An 18,678-nucleotide genomic window follows, 5' to 3' on the forward strand; every position below is an offset into this window, starting at 1 on the left:
TATGGGTGACATTTCCCCTGACGTTAATGACTTTTTTCCAGACATTAGAATTACACCTGATCTTGAAAACACCTCATATAACAGCCCACTGTTGTGTTTAAATAAAAATGAAAATGTTGATTTTTGTACAGTTAAAGGAAAGGTGATATACAGATGTATGGTGAAGATAATAAATAAACATACGTTAAAAGACAGAGTTGACACAGTATGGAGAGACAAGCTGGGAATGATAGAGGAAATTAAACCAGAGTGGAGAGTACTATACAAACCACCATTGACTAAAAGAGCAGGAGATCTCCAGTGGAGGATCTTACATGGTGCAATCGCTGTTAACGCTTTTGTGACTGAAACTGAATCCCACTGTAAATGATTATTGTCCTTTCTGTTCAGAGAGAGAAACAATATTCCATTGTTTTATGAATTGTGACAGACTTTCTCCTCTCTTTGATATTTTAGAATTTTTATTTTCTTTATTAGGGATTTGTTTTACAAAGCAATGTTTTATACTTGGCTTTAAGTATAGTAGACTACAGAAATATAAGTGTCAGTTAATGAATTTTATTGTTGGTCAAGCCAAATTAGCGATTTATATCTCCAGAAGGAATGAAATAGAACAGAGGAATGCACAACAACTTGTATCAGTTTTTAAGAATATGTTTAAATCAAGAATTCTTGTTGATTTTAATTATTACAAATTGATGAATGCAATCAATGGTTTTGAGATTGAATGGTGTTGTGATGTTGGTATGTGTTCCGTACTAAATTATGAGTTATTTTTTATACGTGAATTAAGGTAGCTAAAATCATGTAGTGTTTTTTGTTTGTTTTCTTGTTTGTTGTTTGGCCTTGAAATAACAGTTTTTTTTTTTTAATAAAGTGTTTTAAAACTCAAACTCTCTCTCATACACATATATATATATATATATATATACACTGATCAACCACAACATTAAAAAGACCTGCCTAATATTGTGTAGGTCCCTGTCGTGCCGCCAAAACCAACTAACCACCAAAGTCTACGGTAACTCAGATAACCGCTCTGTACAATTGTGGTGAGAAGAATATCATCTCAGAATGCTATTCTGAGCTGCGGGTTGGCGCTGTTTTATAAGCACGAGGGGGACCTACACAATATTAGGCAGGTGGTTTTATTGTTGTGGCTGATCGGTGTGTGTATTTATTTTTTATATATATATATAAATGTATATGTATATATGTGTGTGTGTGTGTATAGTTGAAGTCAGAAGTTTACATACACTTAGGCTGAAGTCATTAAATCTCGTTTTTTAACCACTCCACATTTTTCATATTATGCATTATAACTTACACTCACCTAAAGGATTATTAGGAACACCTGTTCAATTTCTCATTAATGCAATTATCTAATCAACCAATCACATGGCAGTTGCTACAATGCATTTAGGGGTGTGGTCCTGGTCAAGACAATCTCCTGAACTCCAAACTGAATGTCAGAATGGGAAAGAAAGGTGATTTAAGCAATTTTGAGCGTGGCATGGTTGTTGGTGCCAGACGGGCCAGTCTGAGTATTTCACAATCTGCTCAGTTACTGGGATTTTCACGCACAACCATTTCTAGGGTTTACAAAGAATGTTGTGAAAAGGGAAAAACATCCAGTATCGCGGCAGTCCTGTGGGTGAAAATGCCTTGTTGATGCTAAAGGTCAGAGGAGAATGGGCCGACTGATTCAAGCTGATAGAAGAGCAACTTTGCCTGAAATAACCACTCGTTACAACCGAGGTATGCAGCAAAGCATTTGTGAAGCCACAACACGCACAACCTTGAGGCGGATGGGCTACAACAGCAGAAGACCCCACCGGGTACCACTCATCTCCACTACAAATAGGAAAAAGAGGCTACAATTTGCAAGAGCTCACCAAAATTGGACAGTTGAAGACTGGAAAAATGTTGCCTGGTCTGAGGAGTCTCGATTTCTGTTGAGACATTCAGACATTCAGATGGTAGAGTCAGAATTTGGCGTAAACAGAATGAGAACATGGATCCATCATGCCTTGTTACCACTGTGCAGGCTGGTGGTGGTGGTGTAATGGTGTGGGGGATGTTTTCTTGGCACACTTTAGGCCCCTTAGTGCCAATTGGGCATCGTTTAAATGCCACGGCCTACCTGAGCATTGTTTCTGACCATGTCCATCCCTTTATGGCCACCATGTACCCATCCTCTGATGGCTACTTCCAGCAGGATAATGCACCATGTTACAAAGCTCGAATCATTTCAAATTGGTTTCTTGAACATGACAATGAGTTCACTGTACTAAAATGGCCCTCACAGTCACCAGATCTCAACCCAATAGAGCATCTTTGGGATGTGGTGGAATGGGAGCTTTGTGCCCTGGATGTGCATCCCAAAAGTTCCATCAACTGCAAGATGCTATCCTATCAATATGGGCCAACATTTCTAAAGAATGCTTTCAGCACCTTGTTGAATCAATGCCACGTATAATTAAGGCAGTTCTGAAGGCGAAAGGGAGTCAAACACAGTATTAGTATGGTGTTCCTAATAATCCTTTAGGTGAGTGTATATTTATACTATATTGTACTATAACACTACAACTATAAATTATGCTCCATAGATATAATTATGCATTATAACTATGGTTTTGGCAAGTCGTTTAGGACATTTACTTTGTGCATGACACAAGTGATTTTTCCAACAATTGTTTACAGACAGAGTGTTTCCATTTTTATTGACTATATCACAATTCCAGTGGGTCAGAAGTTAACACAATAAGTTAACTGTGCCTTAAAGCAGCTTGAAAAATTCCAGAAAATTATGTCAAGCCTAATTTAGCTTTTGATAGGCTAATTGGAGTCAATTGGAGGTATACCTGTGGATGTGTTTTAAGGCCTACCTTCAAACTCAGTGCTTCTTTGCTTGACATCATGGGAAAATCAAAAGAAATCAGCCAAGACCTCAGAAAAAAAAAATGGTGGACCTCCACAAGTCAAGGTTCATCCTTGGGAGTAATTTCCAAAAGCCTGAACCATGTTCATCTGTACAAACTATAGTACACAAGTATAAACACCAGGGACATCATACCGCTCTGGAAGGAGATGCGTTTTGTGTCCTAGAGATGAACCTAGTTTGGTGCGAAAAGTGCAAATCAATCCCAGAACAACAGCAAAGGACCTAGTGAAGATGCTGGAGGAAACAGTCAGACAAGTATCTATATCCACAGTAAAATGACATAACCTGAAAGGCTGCTCAGCAAGAAAGAAGCCACTGCTCCAAAAATGTGGACAAATATCTGACTTTTTGAAAAATGTCCTTTGGTTTGATGAAACAGTATGGCCATAATGACCATTGTTATGTTTGGAGAAAAAATGGTGAGGCTTGCCATACCAAGAACACCATACCAATCAGAGCCGGCCCAAGGCATAAGCGAACTAAGCGTCTGCTTAGGGCCCCGGTGGCCACCAGGGGGCCCCCAAGAGCACTTTTTTGTTTTTTTTTTGTTTTTTGTGATTAAACTGTCAATGGACAATGGTAATTATACAAAAACGCAATATTAAATGCAATATTATGTTAACGGGCTGCAGGATGCAAGCACATTCAGACAGCTAAACAGCAATGTCACTAAAAAGGACATTTCCTCTGGTGCAGAGAAAAGGAAAAAGAAGAAAACAGAGGAAGAGAAAAAAACAGCACGATAAAGGTATGTTAAGTTGCTAGGCTATGTTATGAGCTAACATTAGCTGGCTAGTTAGTTAACATAGCCTATGTAGCATATCTTCTTTTTTAGGAAAGTTTGATCCGTAAATAGCCTTGACATCTTAATATATTATTAGTACAACATATTACTTAGCAAGTTTTAGATTAAAGTTTTTGTCTTCTGTGTAAAAATAACTTTCCTGGGTATATATTTTTGTAATAAAAATAAGCTTCTGTTCCATAAACTTTGTACTGATAACAACGTAACATTATTTACATTAGTCTACCATTTGGGGGTCTTTGCTATTATATTCCAATATCATTATGCCTCAATTAGCTAGTTATAGATTAAGAGTTGTTGTTTAGGTGTACAGATGGCTTGCTGCTGTGTATAATAATTTGTGTTGAGAATATAACTTTATAAATATTCTGTCAAATATGTACTCTTATGAAACATCCCTAGGAGCACTGTTGAAATATTTTGGACGTGGGGCACAACCAAAACCACCTGCCCCAAGTTCCAGTGCTACAGCTGATGATGATTTTTCAACAATCCCAGATCATTATATTTATATGGATAAACCATGCCATTGTTTTTGACAGACAGTTGCATTACCTTCTAATATGACATCTAACATGGCTAGCTTTTATTATTATTTTCATCTTTCATCAGGTCCATCCTCTGCATGCGAGGAGCACTTCCCAGCACGTGCATCCACTGATGTGGTCATCTATACTGTCTGACTCAGAAAGGACTGATCTGGTAAGCAGAGGGCCACTGACTATAAAGGAAAACTTCACATTCCCTGAAAAACCTGATGGCCGAAGCTTCCACTACACCTACAGAAAGTTAATTAATGGGGAAAAAATTTAAGTGGAGCTGCTCACTTATTCAAAAAGAAATGATACTGTCTTCAGCTTCTGCTGCAAATTGTTCTCTAGGAAGTACACAAAACTGGTAATAGAGGATCAACAGGTTTGGGTAAATATAGGTGTGCTACTGTTACATTTAAAACCGTAGAAGGGTAAAATCATGCCAGGCAGACATTGGTATGTTGTAAGCAACACAGCTACAACTAATACAATTGATAAGGGGTGTGTTAGATTTATAGTGTGCGAATAATCAAGCATTGACAGTATTCAATCATATTGGCGGCACCGAGGGGCCCCCAAATCAAATTCTGCTTAGGGCCCCATAAAGGCTTGGGTCGGCCCTGATACAATCGTGAAGCATTGGGGTGGTATCATCATGTTGTGGGGGTGCTTTGCTGCAGGAGGTACTGGTGCACTTCACAAAATAGATGGCAACATGAGGAAGGAAAATTATGTGGATATATTGAAGCAACATCTCAAGACATCAGTCATGAATCTAAAGCTTGGTTTCAAATGGGTCTTCCAAATGGACAAATACCCCAAGCATACCTACACAGTTGTGGCAAAATGGCTCAAGGACAACAAAGTCAAGGTATTGGAGTAGCCATCATAAAGTCCTGACCTCAATCCGATAGAACATTTGTGGGCAGAATTGAAAAAGCTTGTGCGAGCAAGGAGGCCTACAAACATGACTCAGTTACACCAGTTCTGTCTGGAGGAATGGGCTAAAGTTCCAGCAACTTGTTGTGAGATGCTTGTGGAAGGCTACCCAAAATATTTGACCCAAGTTAAACCATTTAAAGGCAATGTACCAAATACTAATAAAGTGCATGTAAACTTGTGGCCCACTGGGAATATGATGAAAGAAATAAAAGCTGAAATAAATAATTTTCTCTACTATTATTCTGACGTTTCACATTCTTAAAATAGTGATCCTAACTGACCTAAGACAGGGAAAGTTTTCTATGAATAAATGTCAGGAATTGTGAAAAACTGAGTTTAAATGTACTTGGCAAAGGTGTATGTAGTGTTCTTTGCCCAGATATGAAATCCAAAAGGATACAATCAAATTAATTGCGTCTGTTCATTAGACCTAGTGGTATTATTTTGCTTGAAACTGTTTTGCCACTAGGGCGCGCCTTTTCCCATAAAATGCTTTGAAAAACGCGGAGATCATTGCTTGTTGACGCTATATGGGCATATGGTAAAATATATATGAATGAACCCGTTCTCTAAACGAATTTGTGTATTGAAATTATTCTTTGTGACATTTTTTAACCTCACTGACCTGGTAAAAACAGTTGTGGTTTGTAGCTCACTGTATTCCTGTGCTGTCTTTTATGAGCACAGGGAAGGCTTTGGTCTTTGTTCTCTGCCAGTGCAGTGTGAATTAAACATTAATAGCCTACCTGTCATTCAACAACCCCATCTGTTGGGCTCCTGCCTAAACCTGTAGAGCTTCTCAGCTCAGCCACCTGTTTAAAGGGGAAGGAATCATACTGTGTGTGTGGTATGGCTTAGAGGTCAATCTAAAATAATTGTATGCCTGTAGGCCTACCATGGTTTTTATAATACTATTTTAATGTTTTTTTTCAAGCATCTTTATTTACAACAGTATTTGCCATTGCCAGTTTGAATGTTGGATTAAATTTATGCCAACTCATGTATCTTTCATGGCTGACAATGGCAGAGCCATGGCAAAGCAGGCTTTGTTGTATAGGACAACTAAGACCACAACTCTGATACAACTCATACAGATGGAAATTAAGTAAGGAACTGAGATATTTATGAATATAAATATGTTGGCCTTACCATGCTGGTATTTAAGTACACGGTCTTCATCTGATCATTTCTTGTTTGTTTAAAGGAATAGTTCACCCAGAAATTATAATTCTCTCATAATTTACTCAAACTCGTTAGACTTTCTCTCTTCTGCGGAACATAAACAAAGATATTTTGATGAAGCTGTGAAGTGTTTTTGACCATACAATGAAGTCATTGTGGCCCAACAATTTCAAGGTCCAAAAAGTACATAAATCCATACCATCTTCTGAAGTGATACGATTGGTTTTGGGTGAGAAAGAGATCAAAATGTATCTCTGTTTTCAATGTAAATCTTGACATTCTCTTTGGGATCATGTTTTCAATACACCTCCTCAGTCACGCATGTGCAGAGGATCTTTTTGGAGTTTGAAAGTCTTGGACCCTATTGACTTCTCAGTCATAATATCTTTGTGTTCTGCAAAAGAAAGTCATATGAGTTTAGAAGGCATAAGGTTGAGTGAATTATCATTTTTAGGTGAGCTATCCCTTTAAGAGTAATGAAGGATTTGGGAGATGCACATTAATAAAACCATTTACAAGACATGGTGATCATTTAACGCCAATAAAAGATAATCACATTAATCGTATACATTACAGTAAGCCCAGGGCAGTACAACATTTTACTAATATTAAAATGAAATCATGACGAACACTTTGAGAGACAACCTAACATCTCATATTGAGTGTCATTTACTGTAGAATATGTTTAATAAATAAATTATGAGAGAGAATTATTGGGGAATGTCATCATTGTGTCAATTCATGATTGCTTAAACAATAGCTAACAGTGAAAGTGAAAAAACATATATTTAAACACATCCAACCCATCACAGTTCTGTTACTGACAGATTGAGGTACAACACCACCTTTTTATAAACCTATGTTTGATCCTCTGCTACCCCTGTTGTACCCTCTTTAATTATATATTTTTAATAAGACTTTAAGCCAAAAGTATTAATATATAACATGGAGACAAAAATAATAAAGGCATTGTTTTTAAAATACTTTATTTCTACCAATTACATATCATTTGTACATGCATCTACAATGTAAATGATAATGTTCAGATTTTATCTCTAAACAGTCAAGGATCAATGTACAGAAAAAGACAGTAAAAATATTATTGGTTAAAATATAAAACTGTAATGTAGCAAGAATATATAATACCTAAATACATTTTTAGTATATTTGAGGAAATATATTTACATTTGTTGGAGGGAGTTATATAAATTATTTACATCATCGAACGGTGCCCAGATGCAGAGATATTTTTAATTTGTTTAAACATTCATGACAGGTGTAAGTTTGAGCAGAGAATTCTGAGGACGAATGCCGTTACTCTTGGAGTGGAGCTTTTCAAGGTTCTGCAGGAAAGCACGATGCTTTAGTCCTTTAATTATGGCTGAATTACTGGAGATTAAACTGATGTGTGTCCTGTAAATAATGAGTAAAAAACAAAATATTTTAGTTAATATCCAAGATGAAATAATCAGTAAAAACATTCAGATATGTAACTCCAGCGCAAGTAAATGGTAAGTGTTTAAATACAGGCATCCATAAATTTTACTAAGTAGTAGTATGGTGAAGTTGATTACAACATGAATACCTTAGTAGATCTTTCAATTACGGTAACATTTTACTGTGACTAGTACATTTTATGGAACATATGTCACTAGGGCTGGGCAATATGGCTTCAAAAATTGTATCTCGATAATTGTGCATTTTCTCAGGATTTACATAAAAGTGATACGATATGTTTAATCAAATAAAAAAATAATGAATGCATGTTTTCAAAGTTGTTCACTAAATGAACCCAAGGAAGAATTACTTTTAAGTCATGTTGTAATAAATATAATTGATATTCTCTAATACAACAATAAAATAATGAAAAGCTCTATGTGGCAGGGTGGAGGGCGGGGCCGGACATGTCCGTCGTGTGTGTGTGTTTGTCTTTTGTTCAAGTTAATAATTAAAATATTATTTATGTCATCAAGCCGGTTCTCGCCGCCTCCTTCCCGGGTTTCGGCACCAGTGTAACACAGTTCAATGGAAAGGAGGAGGCAAGAACCGGCTTGACAATGTAAACAATATTTTGATGATTAACTTAAACAAAAGACAAACACACACACATGACAGACATGTCTGTAAACGATCTCTCTCTTCCGCAGTCAGCCTTTATCCCTCTCAGAGGCTTGATTAGCCTGATAAGGGACTGGGTGTGTAGAATCACGACCCAGCCCCGCCCTCCACCCTGCCACAATCTATATTTCCACACAAATATTTTTACGAAAACATTTTTGGTGAATGAACAGGCTGTCAAGAAACTACATCTTTACTCACTTATATTTTGGAACCTAGTTGAATTTAATTTAATAATTTACTCATTTCCATTCATGTTTATTATTATTATGTATTACAAAACTATTATTATAATTTTGAGGGTTTGTTTTATACAATAGTGAGAGGTTTCTGTTGTATTTACTTACCTGGAGCTTTTATTTTGGCGAAACACTGGAAAGTGCACTGCGTTGTCTGTGTGTATTTGACGGATTTCAAAATCGATGAAACGCTGCCACCTCCTCAATTTCTGTGATACTATGTCACAATATTTTATTTATTTAATAACTTAAAGCAGTTTCAAATGTTTGGAATTTCACAAATGTTTGAACCTGAAGTACTTTTCATGCACAATGTGTTCATTATGAGCCCCAGGCACGCCCACAGAACAGCGTGTCACCAGTCTACTCTGGCGCACACACACAATGTATACATTTTATTAAGAAGCAGCCTTTTGCAGTTTATTTATCAAATATGACCATAACGTGATTATGGTGTTGAAGTATAATGTTTATTTGAGCAGACCTGAAGGATCATGAAATTACTCAAATGAAATATAGTTGCTAAATTATTTCAATGTTCACAATATTGCTTAATATTGTATCTGCAACAAAATCATCCCAATAATATTGTGAATATTTGATATCGCCCAGCCCTATGTCAAACTAATGACCTCAAAACATCACAACAATTGACTAACCTTGGAGAGTCAATTCCACTATCTGCTGTGTTACTTTGACTTTCTGCAGTTTCTCCTGCGCAGGCCCCTGCAGGGCCATTTAAACTTGCATTGTGGATGTTGCCAACATCTTCTGATGTCTCTAATGTGTTCTGGTGGCAGTCATTTAATTCAGGGCGACATAGCCAGTGACTTGATTTGCCATCAGCTTCATCTGCAGACTTCTGTATGGTCTCAGCATCTGAGTCCACTTCACTTGTCTGGGAGTAGACAAAAATGCTGCTTTCCAGGGCTTCATTGGGTTCAGCATTTACAAGACTGTTTTTATATAGTCTTTCCCCCAGACCCTGGGCTTCTTGTCCAGGACTGGCAACTTTCTGAAGGAGGGGCAAAGACCGCTGATAAGAAGACTGCAACCTATATTCATGCTCTCTTCGTGTGGCTCTGGTGATTTCGTAATGAGCAGTGAATCCATGTTCCTTGATGAAATTGCCATCCCAGTCTCCATCAAGACAGACAGGCTCACGGCAGTGAGCTGTACCAGTTTGTGATAGCTTACAGTCAAGCACACACTCTTCATTCAGGCAGAGGGAGCTGCAGCTGTCCTCATCCTCCTCTAGCTTCTGATAAATGCCATGTTCATCATCAGTGTACACATCACTTTCAGTCTGGCTTGTGTTTCTGTGTAAGGTCTGATCATCTGATAGTTGCTGGCTAATTTTCATGTTGCTATCTTGCTGGTGTGAGGACAACAGATCAGGACTGTGATGAGACTCTTCCTTACTGTTAAATAGATGGAGTGAAAGTCTACGCTGAATTGTAGGTTTGGGCCATGAGAGGGGTACTTCTGTTACATCACATGAAGGTGTGGGATGATCCAAATTGTTCTTTTGGTCAGAAACATTTCTCAAATCACCATCCTGAAAAGCATTATGTTTACTTTCCCTTCCTCTGCCATTTCTAAACTCTCTGCTTCTGAATTTATTCTCTCTTAGCTTAATTTTGTCCTCTATCCTCAATGTGCTACTCTCAGGGTAGACAGAGCCGTAATCTCCACAAAGCTCTTTAACTGGTTTAGCATCCAGGGTGGAGTCCACAGTAAGTGCTCTTTCATGGAGCTGTATGCAGGGTGTGTCCATCAACGTGTGAGATTCTTCCACACAGTGAGTGATTGCTTTGGCCTGGTGAGGATCCCAGGACTTTGACCTGTGACCTGTTTTTTCACGATGTCTGGTGATTGGATTCTTGGCTTCTCTCCTTCTTTGTTCTTTATGAACAATGTTTGGTTCCATGTCTCTTCCTGGCAAACCTATAAATGGGTTCTCTATTCGTTTCTTGTAGACACATTTTGGATTCAAAATGATACCTTCTTCTTGGTTGTCAGGTTCATCCAAACCAGTCTCTGGTCGTAGGCATGACATAATGTGATCACCTGCCTCTACATCTTCAGCACAAGGTAGAGTCTTTCTCTTTGCTCTATGTTTCTCTTTGGATGAATGGCCTCTTCTCTTGCTGCGAGTAGCTCTAGGGACAGATTTCTTACCCCCAACCTTTGAGGTGTGGTACCTCTGCTTAGATACAAGGGCTTCTGTGGAAATCCCCCTGTCCACAGCTTTCTCTGTGCCTCTCTCAGCTTTCTCCTCAAGCTTCATCATTAGAACTGTGTGTTTTACTAGATTGCCCACGGTCAGCTCTGGGTTGATCCGTTTGATGATGGCATGTTCTAGATCCCTGGGGAGGTTATTCAAGTCATCCTCATCCCTGACAGGCCATTCCTCAGGTGGGAATTGGCCAGAGAATGTTGCATATTCCTTTTTAAGCTTGTTCTCCTTCTTCCCTGTGTTTCGTCGAAATAGGTTAAGTCCAAATTTGCGGCCAGCTTTCTCCTTGTCCTTTCGGCTGGTGGTGGTGGATTTGCTGATCTCACTGGCCTGGTCTGCTGCTGTAGAGGTTGACTGGTGCTGAACAGAGGACTTGTGTTCTTTCAGCCACTTGAGGCTTTTACCAGTGCACTCACTTATGCTGATAGATTGATGGTCCTGGATAGATGGCGGTACATTGGATTGAGGGGTGAAGCAGCTGCAGGATCTACAGTGGGCCATGACAGGCACCTCAGTTGAGGTCTCCATGCAACTCTCATTGCTCACCAGGTATGTGATGGGAGGTGGTGATGGCAGGCCATTGTCACCGGTAATCCACCAATTCCTCTCTTTCACCATATTGTTGGTGATGAAGTATGTTTGAGGAGTGACAACAAAGTAGCCCTCGCCAGTGTGATAGATCTTCCTCTCCTTAATTAGAGTTCCCAGTGCATTATACAGGATATCTTGTGTGGGAATGGTCATTCCTGAAACAAATGGAGATATTGTCCTCAATGTAGCTGTGTGGCTTGATATATTTACTTTGTAAAAAGTTTTTTAGAATGCATAGGTAAGCACAATGGCCCCATTTACACCTGGCATTCAAATGCATTTTCAGTGATCAGATCGCTATCCGATAACACTTGACCACATTAAATGTCAGGTGTAAATGCACCCAATACGCATTGTGATCAGATCATTGAAACCACATTCAAAGAAGGTTTAAATGCAAATGCATTTTCTGTATCTGGATACAACTATGTGAGTAATTCATTATGTGATGAGGTTACGCTACAGTCATCTGTTGCTAGAATGATGTGTGGGTTCGTGCCTTTTTTCTGTTTAACGTGAGATATCATTCAATTTGCTTCGGTGTCCCGAAATTTCACTTTGGTAGCTGCGAACAAAATTTAAATGCAGAAAAAACCCTGAACCATCACAGTGATAGTAAGCATTTAATTATCAATCCATGAATGCGAGGTATAAAGTGGGCCATTATGCAATACAGGTAAAACACTGTACCTGGGTGTGCTTTCATCATGTGGTTGATCAATGCTTCCTGGTTTACAACCACATGGGTAGCATTCATGTCCGATATAACAGAGCACAATATTTCAGACAGTGGGATGAACTGTGACTGGGAAATTGGTGACATCTGCACAGGAGACAGATCACCTGTTGGGGAAAAAAGGTAATTTGGTATCACTATCATTTCTCAGTCAGGTAAACTACATTTGGTGTACAAAATAGATTTTGATGGGAAAGAAAGAGTGAGTGAAAATGTCAACAACAACATCAAAAAAACATTAAAAGGAAGCAATTAGTTAGTTTAAGGCACAAAAGGCCATCTGAAATCTGCGTATGAAGAAACCAAATATATAAATGTCACATAAGGCTATGATAGAGATGTCTTTAAAGGAAAACAACAAAATCCAAAAGACGACTAAACTTCAGTTCAGGAGTGAGGTAGAATGTTTTAAATTTAACAGCTAAATTACAGAGTATTTCAAACATCTTACAAAGACAATAAATATGCAGTTGTATCCCCAGGGATTCAATCCCCAAGGATAAAGAACCACTGTAAATTTGCTCAAAGAATTCATTTGATCCTTCAAAGACAGGGAATGTTGTGTTTCTAATACAAATTACTTTATCAAGCTATGGATTGTGCACATTAAATGCAGTTAAAAATAAATCACACTTTTCTGTTTTAACCAGTGATTACAATGGAATGGTTTATTCAGTTATATGTGTTTAAAGAATACAGCACATTGTAGAATTTTCTCAGTATCTTGCTACCATTGACAGAGCCACAGACCATAATAACTCAAGCTTGTCGAGTCTTGATGATTAACTAGGGATGGCTACATTAAATCTAGGGCACACACTTCCCATTCTGTTGTTGATTAATTAACCAAAGCCCAGGTTAGACTCACTCCCACAATAGTGCATCTGTAACTAATGTTTGGAAGTATCCCCAGGGCCAAACTCACTTAAGCTCCGAAACATTATAGGCTGATTCAGAGGCACTTTGCATACAACAAACTGACTTAATGAAACACAATATGGTAATAGCAGACTACAATACACAGGTGAAAAAAAACATTCAAGGCTCCCTTATAATAGCAAACAGTAAGTCAATGAATGCAGTGGGGTCTTTCCTTCAGACATTCAGTTGTTTGCCAGCTCACTACTGCTAGAGGCCTGTTTATGTGTGCTTTTCTTAGCAGTCCACAAGCTAAAATGAAAAACCATTTCCTTTAAATAATCTAGACCAGAGATTCCCAAACTTGGGCAAAAGTTGGCCCATAATGACCATTGCTTTGGCCCGCCTTGACGTATAACAAGAGTTGGGGGAAAATTCTATTGATGCAGCTTTTCATTGCATTAATTTAGCAGATTTCAGAGTAATGTTTTTTTGTATAATGAAATCATAAAGGAAGGGAAACAGGGTACCTTTAATATTTTAATATAATACAGTTTGCAGAGCCTGAAATTCGTCAAGGGATTGTGGATATTGTGCACAATTGTAATAATTGCCGTAATTTGAATGTTCATAATGCGGGAAATTCCCACACGCTTATTCAATTTACTGCAGCTGCAAATTTGTAAACCAACAGATAGAGATGAACAAATCAATAAACTTGTTTTTGTGTCAAACTGTAATGAATCTGCGTGAGTATATCTACTCTGTCTTTCACTTTCTCTCGCGTGCAGCTGTCAGCAGTGTCAGAGGTGTAATCGCGCGTAGTGAGGAAGTGGTCTGTCGCAGAGTTACTGAACTTAAGATGTATAAAACTTGATAAAATCATAAAAATATATCATTCCTGTTTATAATCAGCAAAGCTGTTAACATTGCAACGTGCACCTTTCATATCTTGGCGCTCCCTCAGTCATAATGCAGCACATTTGCACAAAAGGCAGAAATAGCAAAAATGCTTTGTGTAATGTATCAGCTGGATGATGTAGAGAGACAATTAATCACTTGTTACATCTCTCATCTCCATCTCTAGTTCCATCCAGGGTCGGAAATTAACGGAGGCTCACGGCAAAACAAATTCCCCTGCAATCTGATATAGTTCTAAACACATATAGTCATCTTCATTTGAATTTTCGCTGAACATTATTTGTTTTGTGACATCTGTTGTGCAGATGTTGTGTCAGTGGTGGATGCTCACACCATAAACACACACATATTTGGTAAAAATACCAAATGTTACAATGTAGTTTAATAATATGAATATTATATTATTCTGTATATATAATAGTATCTGGATGTTTTAAATAGCCATTATTTTAAATAAAACATTATTACTGATACAACAATAATTTTACTGGACTTCAAAAGACAATAGTCATTAATCTTACAGTTCATAAAACAATTTTTATTTTTAAATTCTGACCTGAACAGTTACTTAGTTTACAAATTTAAAACCATGACTTGCACTGCACACAAATAAGTAATATTGGCATTGTATTCATTGTTGTTTAGCCAGAGGGGAACTGGCCCCCTCAGTGAGTCTGGTTTATTTTTCTCCATTAATCAACATCTTATGGAGTTTTGTGTTCCTTGCCACAGTCGCCTTCGGCTTGCTAACTGTGGTTAAATACAATTATAATTTAATTATTTTTTAACAGAACTAATTAAACAAACTACACAATGATGACTAAGATTTTACATTTACATTTATGCATTTGGCAGACACTTTTATTCAAAGCGACTTACAGTGCACTTATTACAGGGACAATCGGGGGGGATTGAAACTTGGAGTTAAGTGTCTTCAAGGACACAATGGTGGTGGCTGTGGGGATCGAACCAACAACCTGTAAAGCTGCTTTGAAACGATGTGTTGTGAAAAGCACTATACAAATAAACATGACTTGACTTGTCTTTGCAGAACATTAACCACTTTTGGTGTATGAATTATTTCTCTGACTACTGTTCATTGTTTTATTAAATTGGCTTGAAAGAGTTCTGTTTTTTTTAATTTTTTATAAGCTCCTCTTTCCAAATCTGAAGTAATGCTGAAATCTACTCCTGTGTGTCGGTGTATTTGTTTTGTAGGCTGTTAATTTAATAGAGAAAATATTTGGAAATATGTGAATGAGGAAAAAAAATAAAAATTCAGTAGCAATGAACATTATACAATGTAGATATCATGCAATTTTGTAATTATTGAATAATGCTGTTTTCAAAATGTAATTAATTGTTCATAAGAGTCATGTAAGGGAGGGAATTCATTTTCAGCATGAATTTCATGCCCTGAATTTGCTACAGTATAGTGCAATGTTCTCTTTTGGCCCACATCCCTCAATCAAGTTAGATTTTTGGCCCTTTATAGGAAAAAGTTTTGTTAAATGCAAGATCTACTTTAACTACTCTTTAACTTGTTCAACATGATCTACCCATTTTAGTTTAGAACTCAAATATAGGAAAACATCCCATGGAAATAAAATAATTGATCTTTTCAGAAACAATTTGCCCAACTATCTTGTTTATTGAGGATGTTATATACACATGGTTAAACAATTTTACAAAGATATAAAAGCATTTTTTTCTGTGTTGTTTTTTTCCCCACTTGCATGCAAAACAGAATACAATATTCACAGTAATCTCGTGAGATACTTCTTTTCACTTCTTTGTTGAGTGCAGCAGATGTGGGAATTGTTGCGATTGTGCTACATTCATACTGCAGATAACAAACGCTTGTTGCTTGCCACGTACCTTGTAAAATGCCCTTAAGCACCTGTACATTCAGTTCCTTATCGAGTAAACACTGTTAATAATTTCACATGCGGAGACTAGCCATTTTCCCTCTGGTAATGGTCTGTGAGGTGCAAGATGCGCAGCTGTTGCTTTAACAGTAGACTCTGGTTGAGCTTTGACTGACAGCATACAGACCTGTGGTTTTATTCTGTAAATAAAGTTCTCTGGATTCCCACATTGAGTTTTACCTGTAATAATGGCCATAAACTATCAAATATTTATCCAAAGTGGGGCATTACATTCTATTTTTTTTTAAACATGATCATCACAAAAAACTAATTCTTGAGGAGAAAGATTGCATTACATTCAAATGGTAATTCATTTACACAGAATAGAACTCAAACTATAATTTGCTGAAATAACCTTAGATCGTCTGGATTCTGATATTATTTTATGTTGCTTAAAAGCTTATATTGCAAACGATTGTGTAGATAAACAGGTTTAGACATTTTTTTTTTTTACAACCTAGAAAAAAAGTTCAGCGTGTCCCGCGGAGCATCTGGATGCAGCACTGCAAAATGCATGATTGCAGTCTCAATTGGAAAACTGGATATCATCAATGCTGTTGCATTGCTGAATTGATGTTATGTTGTCTTTTGTTTTTCAAATTAAAAAGTGAAGTGATCTCACACGGCTGACACCTCTTGTCATTATGTTTTCGCACCCTCATCAGTGGACTGCGTAACTTCCACCTTATTTTCAATTTGTCGATTCTGACTTGAGTAATCGAATTAAAATAATCGTGACAGCCCTACTTGACATCTCATACACTTGGTTCACTTAAGTCATTTCAGTGTCAGGTGGCAGTGTAACCAAATTTGCCACTTTAAAAACAAAAAAAGTTGAGAGAAAAACAAATTAAACAAAATTACAAAAAGACCCTCGTATTCCTGGATTTTTACATTAATTTGCTAGTTCCCATTAGATGTGTGACACCCTGTGCACTTAGCAACTAATCCATTCTCTTTTGTTGCAACAGAATGCTCAGAGATAATAGTATGCTGAAACATGCTTTATTTTCTTCTTGATTTTAAATTTTTTTCCATGGGAAAAACATCCCGCCTGAGGTTTTAGACAGCAAAATATCCTCTCAACGGTCTCTGACCATGCATTCTGAGAGGTCAAAGGAGAGGAAATACTGATGCATACACTAGATAACTCCCTTGTTGACTTCCTTTATTTTCAGGGAAGTGGCCAAATGTGACACAAACACATCCTTAAGTTGTCCTTGGGAATTTAAATCTGCAACAGGGAAGATGTTTATTACTGTTAAAATGCATTTCATTTACAGAAACGGTGCAAGCAAACTTCTTGAACTTAAAAATATTTTAAGGGTAATTGTGCTTACAATAGTCTTTTTAGAGAGGAAGTGGGAAGTATTTTGCACAACAATTGAGAGTTTCAGCTCAGAATTAACTGGCTAGAGCATGTGGTTGTTACTAAGGACACATGTAGCTTTTCTCTCTCTCTGGGGAAACACTCTGGGCCCATTGTATCATGAGGCTGTTCTGACAACATTAAGAACTTTGTCACAAGAATACTTAATCGTAGCAACCATAGGCAATAGCATACTGTTGTGCGGTCACAGAAAATAGTGGCAAGGAAGGTGAAGAAATGGGCTGGGACAACATTAAATGCAAAAAAATTATCTGAGCAAAGAAGACATGGAAATCACATGGTTGTAGTACAGACTCTTGGCACCTCAGAAAACCCAATTTTTCCTTATCACATTTTTCTACAGCTATTGCCATTCAGAGAGCATACTGTAGGTTTTAGCAGGCCACTTGCATAAAACTGAACTTAATAAACAGGGTCATTAGATCACACAGGCCAAAACATAAACAGAAATTCCACCCGGAATGGAAACTTCACAGTAGAATATACTGGCTGTAGCATTGTTATCGGAGAAGCCAGTATTTCAACTTAACATGTTTCTTAATTCTCTAATGTCATATTATGGTCATTTTATGATTTAGTACAGTAAAAATATTACATATAGCACCTTTAAGTATTATATTTGGTTAATTTATTAGAAGTCTATAAGAGAAAGCATGCACTTTAAGTGGCTAACCTACTGAAACTATTTTTCTTTCTTTTAAGAGAACCATGCAAGACTTGTTGAAATTTTACAAAAAGAAAGAAAGGTTTGGCTTTTTGAACTGCAAAGGCTATGTAGAGGGCAAACAATCGATTAACCAAAACAGCTTAATTATTGTTTTGGTTCATGTTAAAACACATATGTTGAGGGGGCCAGGGTAGCTCAGTGGTAAAAGACGGTGGCTACCTGGTTCGGATCCCAGGGTGTGCTGAGTGACTCCAGCCAGGTCTAAGCAACCAAATTGGCCCGGTGGCTAGGGAGGGTAGAGTCACATGGTGTAACCTCCTCATGGTCACTATAATGTGGTTCGTTCTCAGTGGGGCATGCGGTGGGTTGAGCGTGGATGCCGTGGTGGATGGCGTGAAGCCTCCACATGCGCTGTTTCCGTGGCAACGTGCTCAACAAGCCACGTGATAAGATGCGCAGGTTGACGGTCTCAGACACTGAGGCAGCTGGGATTCATCCTCCGTCACCCGGATTGAGGCAATCACTACGCGACCACGAGGACTTAAAAGCACATTGGTATTTGGGCATGCCAAATTGGGAGAAAAA

The 18,678-nt window shown here is 37.8% G+C and overlaps 1 protein-coding gene across 1 annotated transcript in view; it reads right to left on the minus strand.

The window, feature by feature from the left end:
* Positions 1–7,407: 7,407 nt before the first annotated feature.
* The window catches only part of LOC127617955 (storkhead-box protein 1-like), a 34,301-nt gene continuing 23,030 nt past the window's right edge, over positions 7,408–18,678 (minus strand). Inside the window, exons 2-4 of the mRNA XM_052090143.1 lie at positions 12,284–12,436; positions 9,423–11,748; positions 7,408–7,819 (exon numbers count right to left, since the gene is read on the minus strand). Coding sequence (XP_051946103.1) covers positions 7,666–7,819; positions 9,423–11,748; positions 12,284–12,436 — 2,633 coding nt within the window. The 3' untranslated portion in view covers positions 7,408–7,665. The remainder of the gene's footprint in view (positions 7,820–9,422; positions 11,749–12,283; positions 12,437–18,678) is intronic.

Source organism: Xyrauchen texanus, chromosome 24 (assembly GCF_025860055.1).
Source record: "Xyrauchen texanus isolate HMW12.3.18 chromosome 24, RBS_HiC_50CHRs, whole genome shotgun sequence".
Classification (NCBI taxonomy): domain Eukaryota; kingdom Metazoa; phylum Chordata; class Actinopteri; order Cypriniformes; family Catostomidae; genus Xyrauchen; species Xyrauchen texanus.